The sequence below is a fragment of the Lasioglossum baleicum genome, chromosome 6 (assembly GCF_051020765.1).
Source record: "Lasioglossum baleicum chromosome 6, iyLasBale1, whole genome shotgun sequence".
Lineage (NCBI taxonomy): Eukaryota > Metazoa > Arthropoda > Insecta > Hymenoptera > Halictidae > Lasioglossum > Lasioglossum baleicum.
The window spans coordinates 4,558,936-4,582,568 of NC_134934.1; the positions used below are offsets into that span (position 1 = coordinate 4,558,936).

The window sequence follows — 23,633 nt, forward strand, 5'->3', positions numbered from 1 at the left end:
TTCTACTACCGATGGCATACTTTTCATTAGCAGTGCGATGAAACGGCAAGAAAACATGGCAGATCAACTTTCGAGAGGGAATTGTGAAGCCAAGAATTTCCTCGTAGAGGCCACATTGAAATGAATATGGAGAAGATTGTTTAAACTTTGTACGGTCGTTTGAATTTGTAAAATTTCAAGAGGAAAAGTATAACTTCAGTTCTCCAGTTCCGTTTTATACCGAAAAAGAGACTTTGAGGAAACCGACTTCGGGGACGTGAACGTAGAGAATTCACCCTTTGAAATCACAGGCAGAATATTTCAGGATTTCTTTACACGAGGTTAGAGTGTTCCTTTAGTGTTTCTTTAATTTTATGGAGTAGTGTACGTTTCTTTTAGGAAATGGTCGATCACTCGAATGGTATATTTAACACGTTCGTTATCGTTTGTATTTTACGTGCGGAAATCCAATTTTCTCTCAGTTAATGCCACGCTTTACGACGTCTGTGTATTTGATAAAAATATGGAAATCCGGGCATTGATAAAAATTAACTCCATCTTTATTCTTATCAGAAGCCTTTTTGTTAGGAAACGAGAATTTTCCCTTATGCGGATTTTTGTAAAATAATCTATGCAGATGGGAATTTGCATAAAGAAATGCAGGTTGCTTATTACTTAAAACCGTAGCGTGAAATGTAAATTTCGGAAAGTTAATGATATTTTTTTGTTGCACTGTTTAATATTTCATGCAGAAGATATACTGCATCACATGAAATGTGGCTGCGTTTCTGCGGTAGTTAGGATGAATCTCATTTTTGGCAATCAGCGCATCATTTGGATGTGGAAAATTTATACGGAAACGTGTCAGTCTCGGGTGAAGTAGTTCAATCATTTTTTTCGAGGGTTGTTATTTCGACAAGAATTATTTACCTTCATTTAGATACAGCATAGACAACAGTCATTAAAAAATCTGTTCACATACTCGCACAGTGATTTATGTTCCATTATATTACATTCTACAATATTATCTTTATACAGCGGATTATATGCATTTATCACATAAAATGAGTAGGTGTAATTTAAAACCATAGAAATATTAGAAGAATTGAAAAATACTGTTCTATTATCTGCAACCTGCTAAACATCTTAAGAAGGAAAATAAATTTCTATTTGCCTCCAGTTTGTCACAATTCAGGAAGAAAATATATTCAAGTATATTTCGTTATATTCTGGTACGCTCATGTATATTCTAGTATATTCAGGAATATAGATAGCGAACGTGTTAATTGCGACGTTCGAGTAAGCCATTACAGAGAGACAAATGATCTGAAAGGAATATCCTACAAAAGAACTGAATCGAAGTAACAGAGAGAGAGAGAGAAAGAGAGAGGCAGAAGTAATTTTTCGTTAAATTGTTTCGAAGATTGTAGTTGGCAGCGGTAATGGAAGGTAGTATTTTTGCGGAACAATGGGAAATCTCTTATTACCTTTTAACAGTCATTTATGGGTGAAAAGTATCGAAGTGCCAAAAGAGAGTCGAGATGAATGTGCGGGCAAATTCATGGACCGCGCGTATGACTGTATGACAGTTGGCGAGCATGTCTGGCCAGTTCTCGGTGTTTCTACTTGTTGTGGAACTCCGGCCGGTGGTTCTACCTATTTCGCATTAATTCTGCCAGTCTGATACTGTCGCTTATTCATTCCCGCCGCGGAAAAATATTAACTGGATGGGAAGCTTGCGGTTGTTGACCAAGAATTGCAGTAGACAGCAAGCAGAGCACAACGGCGGTACTGACGTTATATAAAAAGTTTGAACCCGGTCGTGCACTCCATATTTGCCAACTCATCTTTATGCATTGTATTAAGAATTTCATTCCGAACGAAAGTTTCCAGGGACGAGGATGAGAATTTGTCTCTCTGCTTAATGGAAAACCGCTCGAATTTATGCAACAACCGGATGAAAAAAATCCGCGCTTGTCTCCGGCTTCTCGAATTAAACTTCGCTTTATTACTTTAATCAACGGAATTACCTTTTAATCATCCTTTCGACCGACGAAACGGTGGCCGTCTTATTTTTTCGAGGGACGGGACGATCTTCCCGACGGGGGTGAAATGCGTTTCACAGACAGGTGTGTCTTGGCCGAGATGCGGATTATAAAGCGGCCATAATGCTGCGCCGCGGAAAGTAGCTTGCTCTTAAAACACCATTGTTATTGGAAAAAGAAGAAAACCTTTGGCTCTTCGGCTAGAGGCGACAGCGAGTCGAATAACAAGCGTTGTACAAGCTCTCGTTATATACTCGATGCGAGGATTTTCCACGGGCAACGGTGACGAAAGGATTTTTCCCGTCTTACGCATTAACCTTTTGCGGTCCAAATATTGTTCCAACCGGTACCACGGAAATGCCGACATTAGCTGGGAAGTTTGTTATCCTTTGTAAGTAAAACACTTCTCTCGGTGTATAGAGAACACATATATTTGCATCGCCGCCGCCGCGTTTCCTGCACCTTTGTCTCTTTATATTTTCAAGTTCCGCCGCGTCGTCGCACGGGTTTAATTCACCTCTCCGCGGACTGAATTTCCCCGGCGTGCGGCGCGGCCCGACCCGGCCCGTTCGTTCAGTTATTTAGAAAATTAGAGCGGACCGTGTGCCCCGTACGCGTCCCGTCCGGCTGTCACGCCGCGGATAAATTTTATATAGACAAATGGTCCATTTTCATGAGATTTTACGTCTTTTTCGCGTGTATATATTGCGCGTTCACCGGGCCGACGCGACACCCGGGGCCAAGGCAATTGCAATTTCAAGCCTGTCTGGAAAAAACTTTCGCCCGTTAGAATTGTATTTCGAACGTAACTCTGTTTGCCCGCCAATTTTTTCTATCCCCATTCGGCCAAAGAGTTATAGCCCTCCCGGTTCGTACGATCACCCGGTATAAATCCGTTTCGAAATTGCGGAACTGTGAACAAAAAAGGAAAAAAGAGAAAACCGGTGACACGTCCTATAAAAACAGAGCCAGCGCGGCACGCGATAAAATTCTAATCGAATCAACAATTAGCCGCGGATATTCCTTACCGTTCGGCGCCCGCGCGCTGTGAAAAAGGGCGCGTACCGGAAACACACTCTTCAATTAATCGCAAATCAAATTCCACTTTGTTTTACTTATTCAAATATTGCTCGCGTCCCGCGTTTTCCTTTCCCGCGCCGCACCGGGTCGGGAGGATACGAAGCAGTTAATGAAACGCCGCACAGTGCACCGCATGGCTATTGTAGCTGGAATAAAGTCAAGTCAGAAAATAGATATGACTTTAACAATGTGCAAAACTAGAAAGTCTCGAGGAATCCCATCTTGAAGTTTTTCATTGCATTCAGTTCAAACTATGTAGAAGGAATTCTACCGGTGTCACAATGTTTTAAAGTTACGATTTTTTTCCACATACATATGGGTATATTGGAGTGCTATATTTGTGATACTTTATCTTCAAAAAGTCAATGTAAATCAAATACTTTTTTCAAACATTTTAAACTTAAAGATTCTTGATAATAATAATACTTGAAAATGAACTTGAAGATTCAGACCTTCGCTTTACAGCGACACCGCATAATAAGTTGACATTATGTAGCATCTGTTGTGCAGGATTTTTTCCATCTAGATTGGGTATTCGGAATGCAATCGGACGAAACGGAAAATAATGATGATAACGAGAAGCCAGGAGGCAAGGCTTTATTACATCGGTATGAAATACCATTCTCCTTTTCGATCGATTACGAAGAACGCGTTCTGAGCGATCCATTCCGAAATTACCAGCCCCATCTCCGTTCGCGAGTCCTGTTTCATAGTTACTCGAATATCACCGGCCGAAATTCCCTCGGCGAATTAATCGACCGCGATCTCCATCGAAACACCAACCGAAAAATCCTCTGCAGAAGCCGTAATCTCACTTTGAACCGATTAATAGCAGGAGGCCGCAAAGGGTTGAAGCAACAATCCTTAAACGTCGAACAAGCGAGATTAGCTGCGGGGGTGAATTCCGGAGCTTGGGCGACCGGAAGGTCCGATTAATCGTGGAAATTTGTCCTTTAAAACGTCGCCAGTGGCGGCGGCGGCTTAATTCGCCGAATTAATTAGCGGAATTAAGTCGCCGTCGGCGCATGGCGTCCCGGTGGAAGTGTCAGCGGTAGCCGGGGAATTTTAACAGGCGTTCCACGCGATCAACGGGATTCCAGCTGTTTAACCCTCTTGCTGTCAGCCCTAAATATTCTTCGTCCACGAGAACGCTCAAAATTTGTCAGGGGGCTACCGGGGGATCTCCGGGACTTTTATTAGATGTCCCGTTAAAAGTTCGTATATGTATATTAGGTTGTAGGGATAGTTCTGTCGTATTTTAAAGAAGACATTTCAATCAATTTATAAACATATATTACAAATGTATACAATTCGTAACAACTTGTTGCCATCTTTCAGATAACCTGTCAATTACCTGTTTCCCAATCACTCACTAGCAACATGTGTTTCTCATTTTACAAGCAAAATTACCTGGTTATTTCAAATACGACAGAATCGATAATTGCATCGTTCTGTTCCACTCACACTTGTACGTATGTACATTTGTTTTCTTCGTCGATTTCAGGCTACTTACAAGTTTCTCTGTGCCTTCTTCTTGTGGACGAATGGTAGACGAGTTATGCGAACACTGCCGTTCTCGCTATTGAGAGTCAACCGCAAGCCCCAACAAAAATTAAATATTCATAATATTCATAACATGAAGAATAAATGTCAAGGAATACTGGGAAATTTTGATAACCAACGACAAATTAATAAGCAAAGTAACAAGCTTCTAAAAACTCATTTTCATCGGTTTGTTAGTTCTAGTCTTATGATTTAATGGGAAAAAGCGGGTGACCCTTTTTTCATATATTTGTAAATCAACAATTTTTAAGATATACTCGTAGGTCACTGAAGACTACAATATATTCAAATTTAAAGAAAATCTGGAACATTATTAGAGAAAGTGTCCGATTTCGCGTGGAATGATCGTGGTTCGGCCCCCGCGGTAGTGTTCGCATGAGCACTGAAGGCCGATAGATCGGCCTCGCTGACAGCAAAAGGGTTAACACGATCCTCTCGCAATGATGTTCCGCTGTTCCACTGTTTCCGTTGTCGCGATCCGACCACGTGCAGCCGGAGAAGTCCTACGTCCGCACGTACAGCCCCCTGGACACCAACGAGTCCGAATGGCATGTCTCCCAGATCGGCCTTCAGTTTCTGGTTACGCACGACCATTTCAACGCCGGAGGCAAGCTGAAGGTTCGGTGCAGCGCCTCGATATACGACATCTACTGGCAGAGCACCGAGGTCAGCACAGAGGAGGACAGGCCCAGGGTGATACACTACGAGCCCGCGGCGACCATCGTCGGCATCAACTATCTGCAACCGCCCCCGAACTTCCAGACGGGACAGAAGAAGCCCGACGGACACGTCGGAGTGAAAGGTAACGAGAGCTTTTGTTTATTATATGCTGCCAGGGATCCTTACACGACCGCTAAGCGGTATTTGCACGCCCGAGGCGGTTCTCGACACTTCCGCGACTCGATGCGACACACAACTCAACTGTACTCGAGACGTCTTTACGAGTTTCAGACTGTTTTGTGGACGATACATAGATTCTTCTAGCCTAGTCAACCTTTTCAGTAGTTTTACAAGTTTCTGGTAGGCCAAACAATTTTTCCGATCGATTTTATTCTTCTTCAACAACGGTTTTCTAGGCACCACAACATTTCAAATTGTTTTTACCAGTTTTTACAGGCTGTACAATTTCTTGTTTTGCAGAGGATCCATAGATTCTTCTAGCCTAGTCAACCTTTTCAGTAGTTTTACAAGTTTCTTGTAGGCCAGACGATTTTCCCGATCGATTTTATTCTTCTTCAACAACGGTTTTCTAGGCACCACAACTTTTCAAATTGTTTTTACCAGTTTTTACAGGCTGTACAATTTCTTGTTTTGCAGAGGATCCATAGATTCTTCTAGCCTAGTCAACCTTTTCAGTAGTTTTACAAGTTTCTTGTAGGCCAAACAATTTTTCCGATCGATTTTATTCTTCTTCAACAACGGTTTTCTAGGCACCACAACTTCTTAAATTGTTTTTACCAGTTTTTACAGACTCTAGAATTTCTTCCTTGATTCTACAGCTTTTCTGTAGCATACAGTAAGTGTAAATAGTATTCGTAAGCCCTTTAAAATAGAATAACCTTTTTTATAATTGTACCAAACGACCTGATTTTTTTATAATCAATTAGAAGCATTGGTTTATGAAATGATATGCAAAAAAGATTTTCCAGAAATGATAATGTACAAGGTTACATGCAAAATATAAATAAAAGGCATTTTTTAAAACATTTTTATTTGGGCCTTTAATGAGAATTTAAAACATGTTTTGTAGATCTATGTTAGTTGTACATATACTGAAAATTTCATCGAAATCGGTTGAAGCAGGAAAAAAACGACACGCATCGAAAGATGTACGATTCTTTGGATTTTCACTAAAAACTACGATTTTCACCATTTTTAACCGCTTGTAGCTTGTGTGTATATTAATCGATTTCGATGAAATTTTCAGTATGTGTGTAACTACACGTATAGTACTATAGATCTACAAAACATATATTTTAAATTTTCTTTAAGGGCCCAAATAAAAAAGTTTCAAAAAATGCCTTTTTTATTTTTTGTTAATTATAACTATTTGGAAAATCTTTTTTGCACACACAAACACACACACACACATACATATATCATTTCATAAACCAATGCTTCTAATTGATTATAAAAAATCAGGTCGTTTGGTACAATTATAAAAAAGTTATTCTAATTTAAATTTTTCTACACATTATATAGAAATTGATTTTCTCTCTAATATGTTCAATTAGTGTCCAATTAATTTGTCCAATGTATTTAATGTATTAAATTACACCTATTCATTGTTGTCATAAATGCATCAAATCCGGAGTCTAGACATAACAATTTTTTTCGTAGGTCCTTCAATCTTTGCATAACTTTTTCTGAAAGGCCACAATTTTTTGTCACGAAACGAACAGGCACTACATTAAATAGATCAGGTTCCAGAATGTTCGCACACCGGCTCAGTTTTCCCCGTAACCGCATGCAAACGTCAGATGAATTTGCCTATAATTTCCCTTTTACCTATAAATCATTAATTATTGGTCAATCGCCAATATTGAACAGTCAAAGCGCAAGTGTAAATCCGGTCTAAACGCAGCCGACAAGTTTGACCGTGCAATCGACTAAGGTCCGTTTTAATACTTCGAAATTGAATAATTTACATTGCCGTGAACGTGTCGGTTAATTGATTTAATAAACCGCCGTATCCATAGCGGAGGATAGTAAAGCGACTGCGTCCAGTTTATATAGGACCGTATAAAACTATAATCCCGTCGGATCGGAGAGAGTCTTACACTCTCTCTCTCTCTCTCTTTCTCTTTCTTTCTCTTTCTCTTTCGCGGGAGCTCGAGCGAACGCGTTAACACTGTGAAGAAATCTATTTCGTTAAGGATTCACCGCACCTGGAGCACCGCTCGGACTGCATTAGCATCCAAACAGGAAATTTTAGACTTGAGAAAATTATACCATACTCCGTCGGGTAACCAATTATAAACTTTCTTATGGAACTATCCGACATGGAAGTACTCGCGGACCCGGCGACCGGTTCGCAGATCTTTCCTATTCCCGGACACGGTTCATATAAATTTCACGAATGCCTGCCTACCGGGGTTTCCCGGTTATGTCCTATAAACTTGCTGTGTCCGACCAGCAACCCGGCCAACGCGACGTTTCATTTCACTAATTGAGATCCCGCGGTGGAAAATATTGGCGACGATCATACCACCGTTTTCCTACGGACCATCGCGGCGCTGTTGGTTTAATTAATTTATTAATTCTTGTCACCATTGTGCCCGATGCAAATGGCGCGAGCCAAGTCGGAGAACAATGGCGAACACTGCCGCGGAATCTTGCGTGCACCGGTTTCTACGGAACCGACATTCAACTCCGAAGAAACAGCTACTCTCGTTGGAAATCATAATGCATCGCGCGAATAACGTTTCACGCATTGTTGCGCCACAGCATCCCCTTTTTTTTGTTTAATAAGCCTCCAGATGATGGTCGGGAGGGTAGTGTGGGACTCACCTTGCCGAAATAAAACTAGGGCGAAGGCAGACCCGCTAAAACCCCACCGCTCAGGGGCCTTCAAGGACCCTTCTCCTCCTTCTCTCCAGCCAGAGACTGTAGCATTTCGTTGTCCCGCTTTTCGCATCCTACACGAAATGCATCCTCCGGCTCTTCTTCCACACCTGTTCTTGGCAGTTGCGCCCCAGCATCCCCTAATATTTATCAAACGAGATGTTCAAATAATTGTTCTGTTTTGAAACGTGTCGACGTCACTTCCGGAACATAATATGTAGTTCGATCGATCAACCTTACTGTTTTACGTTATACACGGTGGTCCATCTAAATGTAGCCACCTACTTATATGTACATAGATATCTCCTTAATTTTTGATGACATAACAAAAATGTTTTGAATACAATGTAAATGGTATCGCAAGGTGCATGCTTTGCAAATGTTATCCTTTTCTCAAAGTCTGATGTCCTTCCACACAGATATGCATTGTCTAAAACGATCGATGACAGATTGTAATGATTAGACTGCGGGTCTTTATGCAAAATAAAAAATGTTTGCATTGATTGCAGGACACAGGAGCCAAATAAAAATTGTATTCTTCTTTTAATTATCCTATTAAGCTGAAACTAATACTTTGGTGTCCTTAATTGTTTGTAACATGCCCGCTGCTTTAAATTACATGTACCCATTTTTTTCATAAATGGATAAAATCCGCAGTCTAGTAATGATCTTTCGGTGGAAGTCAGAGTTCACTTCAAGTTCATATTATTAATATATACGCGGGATATTCTATATGCAGGGAATAAATTTACAAGAAAACAAAATATCGATGCCCTTGAAAATTCCGGAAAAAAATTATCTTGAGAAGAAAAATAAATTTACAAAGCATTCTCCTTTATTCAGCAAATAAAGGAGATATTTAGCTGGCTACATTTAGGTGGACCACCCCGTATGATATTATATTTGAACATGTCTCCTTCTCGATGATTGTAGTCAATTAATAACAGAAGCTTCAGAAGCTTATATTTATTTATTTTATATGTTCAGCATCATCATTCCTTCTTCTCAAAGTCCGCAGTCTATTCGTGAAATTAATGCCACTGAATATAAACTTGTTAGTACAGAAATTAAGAAGATTATAGTGTAAAATAAGCGGATTTCGATGGAATATAAATTTATCAGAGTCGATGATAGGAAATGGAATTTCGATGGAAATGTATGTCTCCTTCCAATAATTTCAATAAGTTGAAAATAATGTGACAGTATTCCTGAATTTTTCACAGTTTCGTTTCTCGATTGATTTTTGCACACAACTGCATCAAATTTGCTGTCCAATTAAGCAACTCACAATTGTTACGAACAAACTGCGGATTTTATGCGTTTATAACAAGAACGAGTGAAACGAAAAATGACCACAAATATTAGATGATTTAAAAAACACAATTATATTGGCCAATTTTTAATATTTTTTAAACATCTACCGAAAGGAACAAGTTTGTTGACTAATTCCGGATGCATCAGATATCAAATATCATAAATCCATTTATCAGTGATATTAACGTGAATCTAGTGTTGAAGGATGTAGTTCTCCTTTTTCACACGATTTCAGAGGAAAGTTCGAAGCTCATATAATTTTTGTAGATTTTCTACGGCGACAATTGGTAGTTTGACGGTGAACAGGCTACGGTGGGGAAAGGTTTGGGAGTTCTGTAAAGCTATTCAGCTTCTTCACTGTGCGAATCTGTGGGTAGGATCGCGAATCTGGCGTTGGCATGGTCGGCTGGTTGGTCGGTGGAGAATTCCGCTTGTTTGTCCATCTCGCGGTTCAGATAATCTGGCCGGCCGAATTATCCTGGTTAACGTCAAATAGCTCGGTACGCCATCAAATAATTCGTTTCACGCCAGATAATCCGAGGCTGCGGCAAGGATAATTCCCGACGCATTCCAGGATTATTTGTTGCGGCTTCGGATTATTTCGCGTCAAGTGAGCCGCGCTTTAGCGCCCGCGGAACCGGGGCTTCCCGGCCGAAAACAACGGGGCCGACTACATACAACGGCAACGACGTTGACGACAACGACAGAGAGAGCGACAGCGGCGAACAGCGACACACAGGAACGGTGACGTCACCGGGCCGACAATGCTCGGAACTTGGAAACGCGGCAACGACGCCGACGCCGACAACAGGAAATAAAACTAAATAAATCCGACATATGAATAAAAATAGATAGAAAGAAAGAACGAGGAAAGAGGGAAGAGAAAAAGAGAGAGAGAGAGCGAGAACGGTGGTATATCAGTTTCATCGGCGCACACGGGTTATATAATAACACGCCGGTCACAATTCAATCGAAGTCGTATCATCGGCGCAAAAAAGCCACGATTGAATTCGCCGATCGCAGCTTGCAAAAACTTCGTTTCGTTATTTGAGTTAGCTGTTTGCTTCGTTATAGACTGCCTCCTAGTTTCCATTTCGATGGCGAGCCCTCTTTTAGCTCGTCCGACCCTCCTTCAACCCCGTACGGTTCCCTCCCTCCCTCCCTCTCTCTCACACAGTCTCTCTGTCTGCGTTTCGTCGCCCCGGTTCTTTTCCCTCGTCACCGTAAAAGTAAGTTATCTGATAGATGAAATATTTGTTCGTCGGATCGGGAACAATCATTTTGCGAAACGTGCGGCAGCCTTTTGCCGACGGGGACTGTCCGATCTGCAAATTGATCCTTTACAGAGACCGTGTACTCGTCGGGACAGATTCGATCGAAAGGACTGCGGGATTTGAATTCACAATAAAAAGAACTTAGTAATTGAACGACAGCCTGCGTCACGCTGGCTACGATGATCGTCTAAAAATACGGGGTCACCTTTCAATACCCATGACCTCGTGAAAGAGCGATCACGTGAATTATTTACAGTACAATAGAATCTCGGCAGATCCGTTTCACCTTTCTCTTTGTGTACTGCTATTCTAATGTTATCTGTGTACAAGGGGGTAATTTGACTCCACACATTTCTCGAGCAAAAGAAAGAAAAAATTTGTCTGCATAAGCATTTGCGGGATTTTATTGATTTTTAAAAGATAAGTATAAACAACGCTCGAAAAATTTTGAACATATCACAGATATCATTCCTAGAAATTTTTTCGAAATTTTCCATTCCTCCAGTATTTATTTTCGTTTTTGTCAGTCTGGGGTGTATTTGCACCCCATTTGTCTGCATAAGCATTTGTGGGATTTTAATGATTTTTAAAAGATAAGTATATACAACACACACACATACTTGAAAAAGTATAAACATATCACAGACAGGATTTCTAGAAAATTTTTCGAAATTTCGTCCACTTTCTATTTTCGTTTTTGTTAGTCTGGGGTGCATTTTCATCTTATACCCTAGGGATAGGCATTTTTGTCTGAATTCAGACAAGACTGTCCCCACCATAGCGCCCTCTGTCCCCCACCATTCGCCAACGAAGGCGCACGCTGCATGAAAGAGAGGTTGGTGGGGGAAGCAGGCGTCCCTTATCGTGCCCATCCCTGCCATACACAGGGAGAAGGTTAAAAATCCCTTTCAAAAGAGCAGTTTCGCCATCAGTATCCAGATGCAATCGATGAGATACATTTTGTCCACGTGAAACGAACGATGTGTATGCAAAATAAAAAAAATTTCTTCCCCGCTTTAACGATCTCAGTAAGCTGAAGTTGATACATTGATCCTCTTAAATTATTTTATTCTGTCTTATGATTTAGGTTGCATCCATTCATTTTTGTCATAAATCCACCAAATCCGCAGTCTGCTTATAACCACACACTTTCTATACATATAAATGAAATCTGTTGACTGCTGCCTACATTGATTTTATGTATTTTGTGAGATTTTATGCATTTATGGAAAAAATTAGTACGCGCAGTTTAAAAGAGTAGTATCAGTCGGAGCTATTTTAACTTGACAAATTAAACATTTCTTCCGACCTATAGGAATAATCCATGGAATATGATTTCTTTCATTTTATGGATATGAAATTCATATAATACCTCATACAAAACTTAAATGTGTAGTAATTGGTTAGATACAAATATATTTAATAATGTAAACAATATTGTGAATAACGGTACGGCAATTTTTATTGGTGACTCTGATTCACCCCTCGACTGCTAAGGGTTAAAAGGAGAAAGAACTTTCAATTTGGTTTCTGTTCCTTGCAATTAACAAAGATCCGCATAGTCCAGTTATAATATAATGATACAATCTTAGAAACCCGACGGCAACGTCGTGAATTCAAATTCTGCAATATAAATGAACGCAACCTAATGATATTTTACTTGGGCAAACAGCAGACGTTCTCTCTGTCCGTCTCCGTGCGAATTTTTAACAGGCGAATTTCGCCCGTTCATTTTTCGCCAGAGGCGTCTCGATCGATTTCTCAAGCAACCAAAAATACCTATATACGCTGCGTTTCGATCGGTTTCTTCGGGGACTGTGAGCGTTTCTGTTCACTGTTGCCGATGTTAATTATATTATTGTTCCGGAAAGATCGCTGAACAAGAAGAACAACAGACCGACAGCCCCGCAGAGACAATATTTACCGTACGCCCCTATCGTTGTTTCAGCTTCGAACTCCTCTCAAATTTACTTAATTCAAGTTAACCAGAGATAAACGCGCATTGTAAAATCGGGACAGAGAGGGCGGTGGCGGTGGTGGCGGGATGCGGCGGGGTGATTAACGGGGTTATAATTAGGCCTCATTTACAGGAGAGCGGGTCGGCCATGTCACGGACACGGTTCACTCATCCGCGGTTCGTTCAAACGTTATTCGAGGCCCCGGTGCGTGACTGGAGCAAGTCGCGTTAATTCATTTGAAGAGCATTGAATAATATTTGATCGGTCTCTGACTGTGCAAAGCGAGAGAGAGAGAGAGAGAGAGAGAAAGAGAGCGACTCTGTCAGCGTAAATCAAGTCGTGGAAGTTGGGGAGGGGCGGGGGGCAAGGGGAGGGTTAATTATCGGGTCGTGCGTGACAAAGTCACGGTAATCCCATTGAAAGCCCGAAAATTATTTCTCGCTGTCGTTATTTATCGCTCTTGTCGTCGAACCGTTCGATAATAAAAGAATAGAGAGAACGAGAGAGCGCGAAGGAGGAGCAAAAACATACCGGCGACAAGAGCGGAACAGTTTTACGTTCACCTGCGCGTACCGGTCAAACAGAAGGAGCAAAATGGGAAGAAGAGCAGAATGACGAGAGACAGACCAGTCATCCATCAGCGCTCGGAAGGCGCAATCGAAAATCTATGACCTACATCCGGCGGCGTCGGCGGCCGCTATTAAAGCGTAAGCGTTCCCTCAATTTGATTTTTTTTTTTTTGTTCGGGTTATTATGTTCGGATAGCGCGGTTTTATTACTCCCGATTCGCGCAGCCTCCCCCGACACCGGCGACTACAGGGATATATTAGCGGGGAAAATGGCGGGAATTAATTCTGAAACTTCCGGGCCGACCGTCGACCCCCTGTGCACCGCAAGGAGCTCCTAGAACGCGACACGGAGAGCCCGCGTTTCCGACTGCTGGCACATTGTCCTCTGGAGAACCGACACAAAGCGTCGCCTGGCAGTTTTATCTGCCCGTCCGCCGCGAATTATTCACGTTGAAATTTCGAAGAATCCGAAACGAGCGCCGTTACTCATCCGGCCGCCGTTTACCGGGACCGTTGGCCAAGGAGAAAGCTAATTAATGCGGCTCCAAGACGACCAACCAACTCGTAGAACCTACAAAATCGCAAATACGAAACGTCTCGATATCCGAAAGGAACACGGTTATTTTACGGGACAACACTGAAATTTCTTGTTCTTCATTGTTCCCCTGTGAATCTTTTATTAACATCTTGATGACATTTTTCTGATTCAAATCACTCCATACATGATACACTTCGGAGTATCTTTGTTTATTTTATTCGCGATTCTGTAGAACCTCGATTATACGACACCGAAGATATCAAAATTGTACTAGATTCATTATTAGACTGCGGACATTGTGTGAAATTTTACATTCTACCATTTTTCGAACATTTTCTGAAGCCAAAAATGGTAAAGAAAGCCATAAAGATTTCATCTGGCACTAGGCGACTGTCCTGCTATCGAAACAATCATTTTCCTCTGATCAGTTCAGATAATCGAGGCTGCACTATATCACGAGTAACTAGTAGGGATGGGATCAAGTACCTCGCAAACAGGTTCGAACTTTGATTGATTGAATTCGAACTCTCTATAAGTACTTCGAAAAACAGAAATAGTACTCCTAAGTATACTCGAACCTGTGCCAGACAGTTTCAAACCTTTTACACGTACTTTGGTAAACGGAAATAATATTTGCAAGTATATTCGCATCTTGGTCAAACAGATTCGAAACTTTTACGAATATCGTACCGGAAATTCTCTGATTTTTCTAGTCATTATCTTATTTACCTTTAAAATCAATTATGTTGTCCCTGGATAAAAAAAGAAATAGCATAAAACCAAGTATAGTAAATGAAATATTATTCTTAAATAGTTACGAATTTAATCAAGAAAGTGCTTAAAACCTACTACGCAGTTCTGATTTCCAAAATTCGAGTACTACTTGTGAAAGATCCGATTCCTTTCAACATCGAAGTACTTGTAAGTATCTTTTCGAAACTTGTAAGTACTCATTCCGAGGTTCGACATCAGTTTGTATAAAATTAATACTTTTCAAATATAATCATTGAAACATTATTGCTTTTAAGTAGTAATCGGAACCCATGAAATGAAACTTTGTTATTGAAATTGACTCGGATTCGTGAGTACATATTGAACTTGATCCCGTCCCTAGTTCTAATAATCGGTTCTGACTGAAACAGTTATAAAGAGACTGCGGATCTTCATGCATTTATGAAGACATTGGTTGAATGAAATACAGAATGGGAAAAAATTTGAAACATTCAAGGATGTTGTAATTGTGAATACATATTGAACTTGATTCCATCTCTAGTAACCAGCATACGTAATCCAAGTTGCGTCGTGTTTGGTATCGTTTCAATCGGAAAAGTGTCACGAGTATTTCGGTATAGGATTTAAAAAAAGTGAATACACGATGTAAGTAACATTTCGAAGTTGTCACGCTATAGCGAAGTAGTATTGTATTCCTAAATAAGTAGAATCAGTAGGTTATGGTCAGACAGAAACTTATTCTACAGCAACGTACTTGGCGAATGTTTAGATTGAATTTTCTAGGAAAACGAAACCACCGATGTCTTCCCAATATTAGGGGACCAATCAATGCAGCAGTAAGACGCGCACGGTAACCATAGATTTGTAGATACAGAGGCTCGACGCGCGTACGGATTAGGGCACGCATTCCGGATGCAATTCCGATAGATGTTAGGCCCTCATTGATCGAATTAGATCCTGTTTGATAAGTATTGATGGATTGCGCCGGCCTGGCCCGACTAGATAGATCATGCTAGATGCTAGATAAATGCTGACAGATTAGGATGAAATCTGTTACGCACCGTGATAGAAGCCGGCGGACAATGACAGATTCCACCGAATGTTGAATCGCGCCGTGTGTGTCCGCTACGATCTAGATTAGATAGATTTGTCTGAATGCAGAACAACTTTGATAGATTTTTGTGCGGTGACCAGGACGATTTGTCTCGGGGGAACCGTGGAAAGAAAATCGGATTGGCAGATGTTTTTAAAGTTCAAAGATGCCAGCGACCTTTTTAGAGACATCGTGATATGTTTTAGACACTGATAGATTCGGCAAAACAGCTCGGAGACTGCGATAGATTTTTATCGACACGCTCTCGCCAGTTCCGTGTTTTTCGAGCGTAAATAGAACGTGATGTATTAAGAATGATTTCTTCGATCTCCTGTGTACAAACGGACACGCGGAGATCGTGATAGATTACCATGGAATACGTTTGAATATTAGAAAAAAAAAAATCGTTGTGTAAAAACGGCGATCAATAGCGCCGGTAAAAATAAATTTCAACGGATAACGGTGAATAAAGACGAACAGGATTCTGTTAAACTTTCACGGTTTTCGTTGCTGACAACACATAAACAAGAGGTCCCTTACGGTGGAAGGGTTCATTTACGTCACCGGCAGGGCTGCAACTGTCAGGCCTTTTTACTGCGGCCACTCGCGAAGGTCCAGGAAGTAGTAAACCGGCTAAAAGCTGCGCCCTTCTGGGACCATGAGCTCTATAAACCGGAATGATCAAATATTTCGACGAACGAACTATGTATAGCGACAGCGGGAGAAAGTGCCCTGATCTCGGGGCCGTGCGGTTCTAGAACGTGAGCTCTCGTTGCGGATGTTTCTGAATTATTCTGTCTAAGGACGAGGACTTCCGGTCGCGTGTAGAGGCGTCCTCGAGGATGCAACGCGCGCCGCTCTACGCCCCTGGTCCCACAATGAAACCATTTTCAAGACCGTGCGAGACGCGAAAAATATAAACCGTGACGCTGGTTCGACTCGCAAATACTCTGCCACACACACTTCGCCCGAGATCGTAAATATTCAACGCGTACCAACATGATTTCTGCGGTACATTATGAACGATCCCCGGTTGATCTATCAGACGCGCCGACCACTGACAGAATTCAGTTGCACGGGACATGTCTCCCGTGTCATTCTTTCAACACACTTTTCTCACTGTCTATATATGTATGTATTATTTCAGCTGTTCCCCTTGTTGTCGCGTATTTTGAAAATTCGCTTTCTACCTCTTATTTCTATTCTATTAAGCTGTCCCAAAAGTTCGTTTCGTTCTCGATTAACATGCTCAGCGCAAATTCAGAGTAATTTTTAAGAAAACCAATAGCACGCGGTTAAGGAAGGGGAAGCTTAAAGAATAATAAAGCATTAACGAACAGAAGATTGTATTATATTGTTTGTGTACGCTGATGTTATCTAACAATATGGTAAAAGACACTTTTAGGACGACCTAATAATTCATTTCTCCTGGCCATGTAATCATTTTTTCTTTTTGTCAATTTATATTGGAGAATCTGTGTACAGGGTGAACCACGAATTAGTAGAGATTACTCTTTTATTAGTAGTCCGATCGAAAATGTTTTTGTCAGGTATAGGGTTTTCACGAGATTGCAGCAAATTTTTTGTAAAAGAAATTTAAAAAGCAATTTTTTTAATGTTATGATACTTATCGAATTTGTCTTGAAATGCTTGAATTGATAGGCGTAAGAATATGATAGGTGTATTTGCAAAACATTGAAGGTGACCTTGCAAAATCATGAAAACACAGAGTTGAAGAAATTGAGAAACCGTTCTATAGCTGATAACAACATTTTCCATCGGGCTGCTAATAACAGACTACTGATCACGATTCGTGCATCACTCTATATATATCCAATTGCCAGTTCCTCTGTCCGCTGTAACAGTAAGAAAATCCTGAAGCACAGGAGACACAGAAAGCTGCAATTTGGTATACAGGTAGCTGTTAGCACCAATGGAGTACACCAATATGTTTTGACCCCGGAAATCCTACAGGATTAACTGTTAAAAATAAATTAGTAGCATACCTTCAGAAATAAGCCAGCCGTTGATTTTTCAACGGGGACAAATAGTTAATGTCTTGATCTTGTTGCTAGAGAACTAGCAACAATGAACAAGCTTATGGACCCTAGTCTTGCTGATCAAGAATTAAATACACCTTTAACCCTCCTCACTTTTTATAATATTTACAAAGGTGTATTTAAATAAAATGTACACGACAAAAATGTTGCAGCTAACAACCGAAATAGAGATAACCGAAAAATGATTGACGTAATTCAGAAAAAAAAACAAAAATACAAAGTTATTGATAAAACAGTGGTGAACATCAATGACGAATGACGAATTAGGTCATTTTCCTTGATGCAACACGTTAATTCGCTTTGAATATGAGTGACAGATTAATGAACTGTTAAATAAATAGGCAGAAATAATGGAAAAAGATTGATGTGCACACATTTTCCCGTCGGAATATTTTTTTCAAATTAATATTGTTGGATTTTTTCACGTACTACTGAATATTCTAGGTATTTTGGAAACGTGTATTGAATTTTTCATATCAACTTCTGCACAGTTGACTCGTGACGGACCAACGGTGCCATATTTATTCATTTGTTTATTAATGTGATTACACGTGTATATAGTAAGGTGTGCATACAGTTTTATGCATAATTCTCCGTTGAAGCCTGGCACTACAATGGAAACTCTACTACAGGTCAAAATGACCCTACATTCGTCTGGTACGTCCGTCCCAGACCATCCACCGTCCGAGGGTTAATGGGCTCGTGAAACCAATATAATTACGTTTAATTACTTCGCAACACATGTCTCTAGCTAGATACAAATTATAATATGTATATTCGCTTCCTTCCAGCATTATTCGATGTACGAAAAATATTGTAGTACTTGCAATAAGGAAATTTAATAGAAATCTTGACAATATCCAAAAACAAATATTAACTCTTGTACGATTAGTAACTACCAAGCAAGGCGCAATTAAAATTAAGTGGCGCAGTTTTCTGCGGAGGACAAGCTGTCCTGGAAGAATACAAGCTTTTCTGTTTTTCAATGAAAATGTTACGAAACAGGATACAAATGTTTTATCAATTTAAAGTTTCGTCGAAGTGGTAATTGTATTTTTTAAAAACGGAGTAATGTACTTCACTAAAACCGTTTGATAGTGCAATAGAATGGCCTACTTCGAGGCAGAATTAATCAATCTACAAAGCACTTGTCTTTTAATGGTTCTCAAGATAGTCTCGTTCGACTTAACTGTCGAAAGATTAATCCTTTTAGGTCTAGTAAAGGGGTTAACTTCTATTCAATTTTCCACGTAACTGCATTTACATTCTGCCTTTACAAAAGCAATATGAAAAATAATTTTTAAAGAGTGTCCGCTTGATTTCCAGTCCGTAAGGCTCGCTACATACATCCGTTTTTCTAACGTACGACGACCGTGCGGTACCGGAATTGCGGTCTGAAATACTATGGATTCAATTAGGCGCTGTGCAGATTTGTTTCAACCGTAGTTGCGGCGCCGCATGTTATAAAAACCGCATATGCGATCGTCACTAATAGACCGTGGATCTTTATGCAAAATAAAAAATGTTTGCATTGATTGCGTATAGTACAACATTAAAAAAGTTATCGTCTTTCTTTAGAGATTCCGAATATTAATTCGAGTAACTGTATGTGTTTAGCGTGCCTAATCCGTATTTCGATGCGAAGTTGAGTGATGATTGTTGACGCGTTGCTTGTTTCAGTTCTCGGCTCGTCGACGACGGAACCGAGCGGGTCGTTGGTGCGGCTGGTGCTCGGGCTGTTTCTTCTGATCGTCATTCGTTAACCACGCTGCATTCAAGTACCGCGCGCTTTGGAGCTGTTTATATAAATCGACGTGCTTGTAAAGGGAGTCGAGAGGGTGGCCGCTTTGTGCGACGTCTCCGCGGCCACGGGATCCACGGAGGAGAGAAAGAGATCGTCCGGTTGACGTCGATGTAAAACGTGAACGTCGACGGTTGACGCGTGTATCGCGGCGGGTCAGTGTTACCCGGCCGCTTCGGAAGCTGGAAAGCGGAGAAACAATAAGCGGGACAGTGTCCGCGCGGAGGATGAAGGGGTTGGAGCCGACCGGAAGAAAGAGTGTCCCAGGTGGAGGAACAAAAGGTGGCCAAAGAAGAAAGAAAGGTGGAAGAACGAACGCGGGGATCGGTCGCGGATGAATCGCGGCCCGGTCCATTCTCGGCCTTAAATCGCCCGATCAACGAACAACTGGCAAGGTATTCGAGGGAGGAACGGCTCGATGAATCGAGGGGGGTTCACAGAGAACAACATCCCGAAGAGTATTTTATTAAACTACACAAACCGTACACGCACACACCATACACACCGTACACCATACATCGGATCCACACATACGGGACATACACGCGAGAACAGAGACGAACACATACAGTACGTACTTGCTTCCTCTCGGCGAGATCATTGTTTTTTCGCAATGTGTAGGTACCGTGTAGTACGTTCACGCCGCATCGTGTCGCAGGATAAAAAAAAAGATTAAATAAAGAAGAAGAAGAAGAAGAAGAAGAAGAAGAGTGGAAGTGAACGAGCGAAAGAGAGTGAGAGCGCGAGTGTGATAGAGCGAAAGGGGGGAGAGAAACGTAAGAAAAGATGAAAAGAAATAGTTTTTTTTCGTACTTTTATAACACTCGGAAAAAAACGACTAAACGTAGCGTGGATACGTGTATCTATATACATATATACATAAATCTATACATATACTGTATGTGTATAATATGTCGCTCTTTATCTATCTTTCCATCTCTCGTTGTCCGATTAATTCGCGCAGCCCGGAATTAAATGTCGAACGAAGCGTGCCGCGGCTGAGAGTATTATACAAACGCGTTCGCACGCTGTCGAACAGAGAAAGAGAGAGGGGGAGAGAGAGTCAGAGAGAAAGATAGGGGACGTACCTGAATCGGAATCGGATAGATAATTTTCGTCACGCGTTTCACGTTTTGCCGCGCTCCGCTCCGCTTCGCAGTTTGTATATTCTTGAGGCGAGCGATCGCCGCAGACGAAAAAACCGTCGAAATAACCTAAGCGACTATGTTTCCACTCGCGTAAGACTCGCGGGGAAACCGGAAACCGGATGAAAGAGAGAGGGAACGATTGCGGAGAGACCGGAAACCGTGGAGGAGAATGCTTGATGGACGCGATATCGTTCGTTTAACGGAATTTCGTTCCGCGGCGCGATCCTGTCGCGGCTTATTACCCGGCCGCGGTTTATTAAATTAATACATTCGCCGTTCTCGGTTTAATGCGCTTCCCCCGAAACCGATACATTTGTCAGCCGCGTTTAACATGACTCTCCTCTCACCGTGCCCGAAACCTAACAAATAATAAAAGCCGATTTACCATCGCGCGTTCCGATCGTATTATCCTGGCCGGCAGCGGCACGATTTCCTATCCCTTGTTTCTAGAGGATGGACATGCTTCGTTGTCGCGTTCGAGGTACATCTGTTTTCGGGAATTTTTTTCGTACCTAATATACGACGGATTTCTCGGACAATTTTCGTAACACCCCTTTCGTAACTCCTGTACATCTCCACTCTCATTATGACACACTCCTGTACATTCAATTTTACGTCTCATAATGTCAATTTATGTGAATTTTACATGTTACGTCGCGTCAATTTTATGTTCCCAAATATAATTGATTTTTCAGGTTTTGTTAACTGAATTACCGCACTCGACGTGTTCAGCTATAATAACTAGCAAGCAATAGACACATGTTGAAATATTAGTTTAATACAGATTGCTCGCTTTTCCCCGTCACATAAAAGTGTCTTAATGATCCCTTCGTAATGGGTAACTTTAGATTAAAGCACGGAGGTACATAGTGATTCGAGTGCATACTCTCCCGAGATCCGGTCAAATAAATCATTCTGCACCCCTCTTAAGTGTCTCGCACGTCTGTGACTACGGTACAGCGACAGAGATGAACGATGTGTGGAGAAAAAGTTCGTGGAAATGAGTGATAAAAGTTGTTAATAAGCGAGGAAGAACTAAAATTGTCGTTGCGAAGTTCGTTTGTGTTGAGAACATTTTCGGAGAAAACGGTTTCATTGTGTACGAAAAAAAGTTCCCGGTGCATTTCGAACGCGTCAAGAGAAGCTCTGTAAATTATGGTTCTTTCTGGGATTGTTCGAGGAGCGCGCCGGAAACGGAACGGAATCGCGAATGAACGACGGGATCGTGTGTTATGTATTATATATGTATATGTATATTCTGTATTCGACAGGCAATGTGTGCTAGCATTAGTTACGAATTATCGTTAAGGATCGCAACGACTGAACATAATACTCTACATGATTTTCTAATTGTATTTTTGAAACTGTCATCGTTTCTATGTACGTAGCGGGACGCGGCGAGCGTTCGTAGCGAGCGACGCGTTTCATTCGCGAATTAGCCAAAAGGACAAAAAAAAAATGGAAACGGGGACGGAACGACGCGTGAGAGTGGTGTAACTGAATATTTTGCGAACGGATGGGTATGGTGCGTCTTCGGGTGTAACAAATAAACAAAACAGCTAAAACAAACAAAAAAAAAAAACGAAAAAAAGCGAATACAGAAAACAGTAATATGTGTAAAAGTGTCAAGAGGTATCTCTCGCATGTCCGCAGCCATAGTTTCTCGATTCTTTGTGTGAGACGGAACGATAGTCGAAGTTTTGCCAATTTTTTGGGTATCGATGCTCATTATGTTCCTCAGCTTGTCACGATACGAAAGGATATTTATGATAATAATAACGATATGACCACAAACAGGCAATCATTCATTGAACCCTGCGCCGTTCGAACATCCACTTTCTTCCGCTTCTGATTCTCGGCCGGTTTTTATCGGAGTGTTTCGAAAAATAGAGGGAAACTATTGTCGAGTAACACGTGGCAGCCTGAAAAAGACTCGAACATTTATTCGTGCTTTTCCGCGGAAAAAAAATCGAAATTGGTTTCCCTTCAAACAATTCGCGATACCTAAATGGCGTACCATTTAAATAAATTTTCCGATACGTTCTTTTTTTCGCGGTGCGACGCCGGTGCAGCGGTGAAATTTTTTCGCGAATTCCTCCGCGAGTTCCCCGCCCGGACTCGCACAATATTTTCGGAACGGAGTCACCGAAGGATTAATCGAAAGCTATTTATCGGATTTACCGAAAACTTTCAAGGGCTCCCGGTTTTGTTGCACAAAATACATTCGAAAGTACGTGCTCGCGATATTCATTGGTCTTCTTTAAAAACGCCAACCGTATTCAGCCGAATTATTCTCTTACACAGCCCGCCAACCGAATCAAAGAGAATCGAATTGAAAACGGAATTTTTCATACGCGAAAGGAGAGATTTCCACGGGACAAAATTAGGCCGACTAAATCTCCGACACGTTCTCCTGCGAGCCCCTAATCGCATCAGCGTTAAAGTTTCGTTGAACGGGCACGACGGCCTCTCATAATCACCGACGCCTTGAGATTCGCGCGGCGAGCAATCAGCCGGGAAGAAAGGGCGCAATCAGTTGCGAAAAATCCGAAGAGAAAAGGTACAAATATTTTCAGAACAAGTAGCCCTAATTTCGTTTTACAGATGGCCGCCGTCCCCAGCACCGACGCGGCGCGGCGCACACATCCAGACACCTACTCTAATCAAATGTCACACTCATCAGAGACCACTTCCTGCTGGAACTTTTATGAAATCGTCGTAAAGAGGTGACTTCAATCTTCATGTTCACGGTGATTTGAATTACAATGAATTTTCGAGAGAATAAATATTGACAAGGAAACTGAATTTGCTGTTTATCGTACAGATTGCTTTTTTATCAGAGTTTCTAATGAAAATTCCAAATTGCCAGATTTCTGTTAGTTGCGTGCATGCCGAAAATTTCATCGCAATCGGTC

General features: G+C 41.3%; 1 protein-coding gene across 2 annotated transcripts in view; it reads left to right on the forward strand.

Moving 5' to 3' along the window:
• Positions 1-22,512, forward strand: part of LOC143209685 (uncharacterized) — a 59,477-nt gene extending 36,965 nt beyond the window's left edge. Inside the window, exons 4-5 of one of the 2 annotated variants that reach the window (XM_076425688.1) lie at positions 5,160-5,469; positions 19,450-22,512. In XM_076425688.1, coding sequence (XP_076281803.1) covers positions 5,160-5,469; positions 19,450-19,687 — 548 coding nt within the window. In that variant the 3' untranslated portion in view covers positions 19,688-22,512. The remainder of the gene's footprint in view (positions 1-5,159; positions 5,470-19,449) is intronic. The other variant, XM_076425690.1, reaches the window with a different exon arrangement.
• The last annotated feature ends 1,121 nt before the right edge of the window (positions 22,513-23,633 follow it).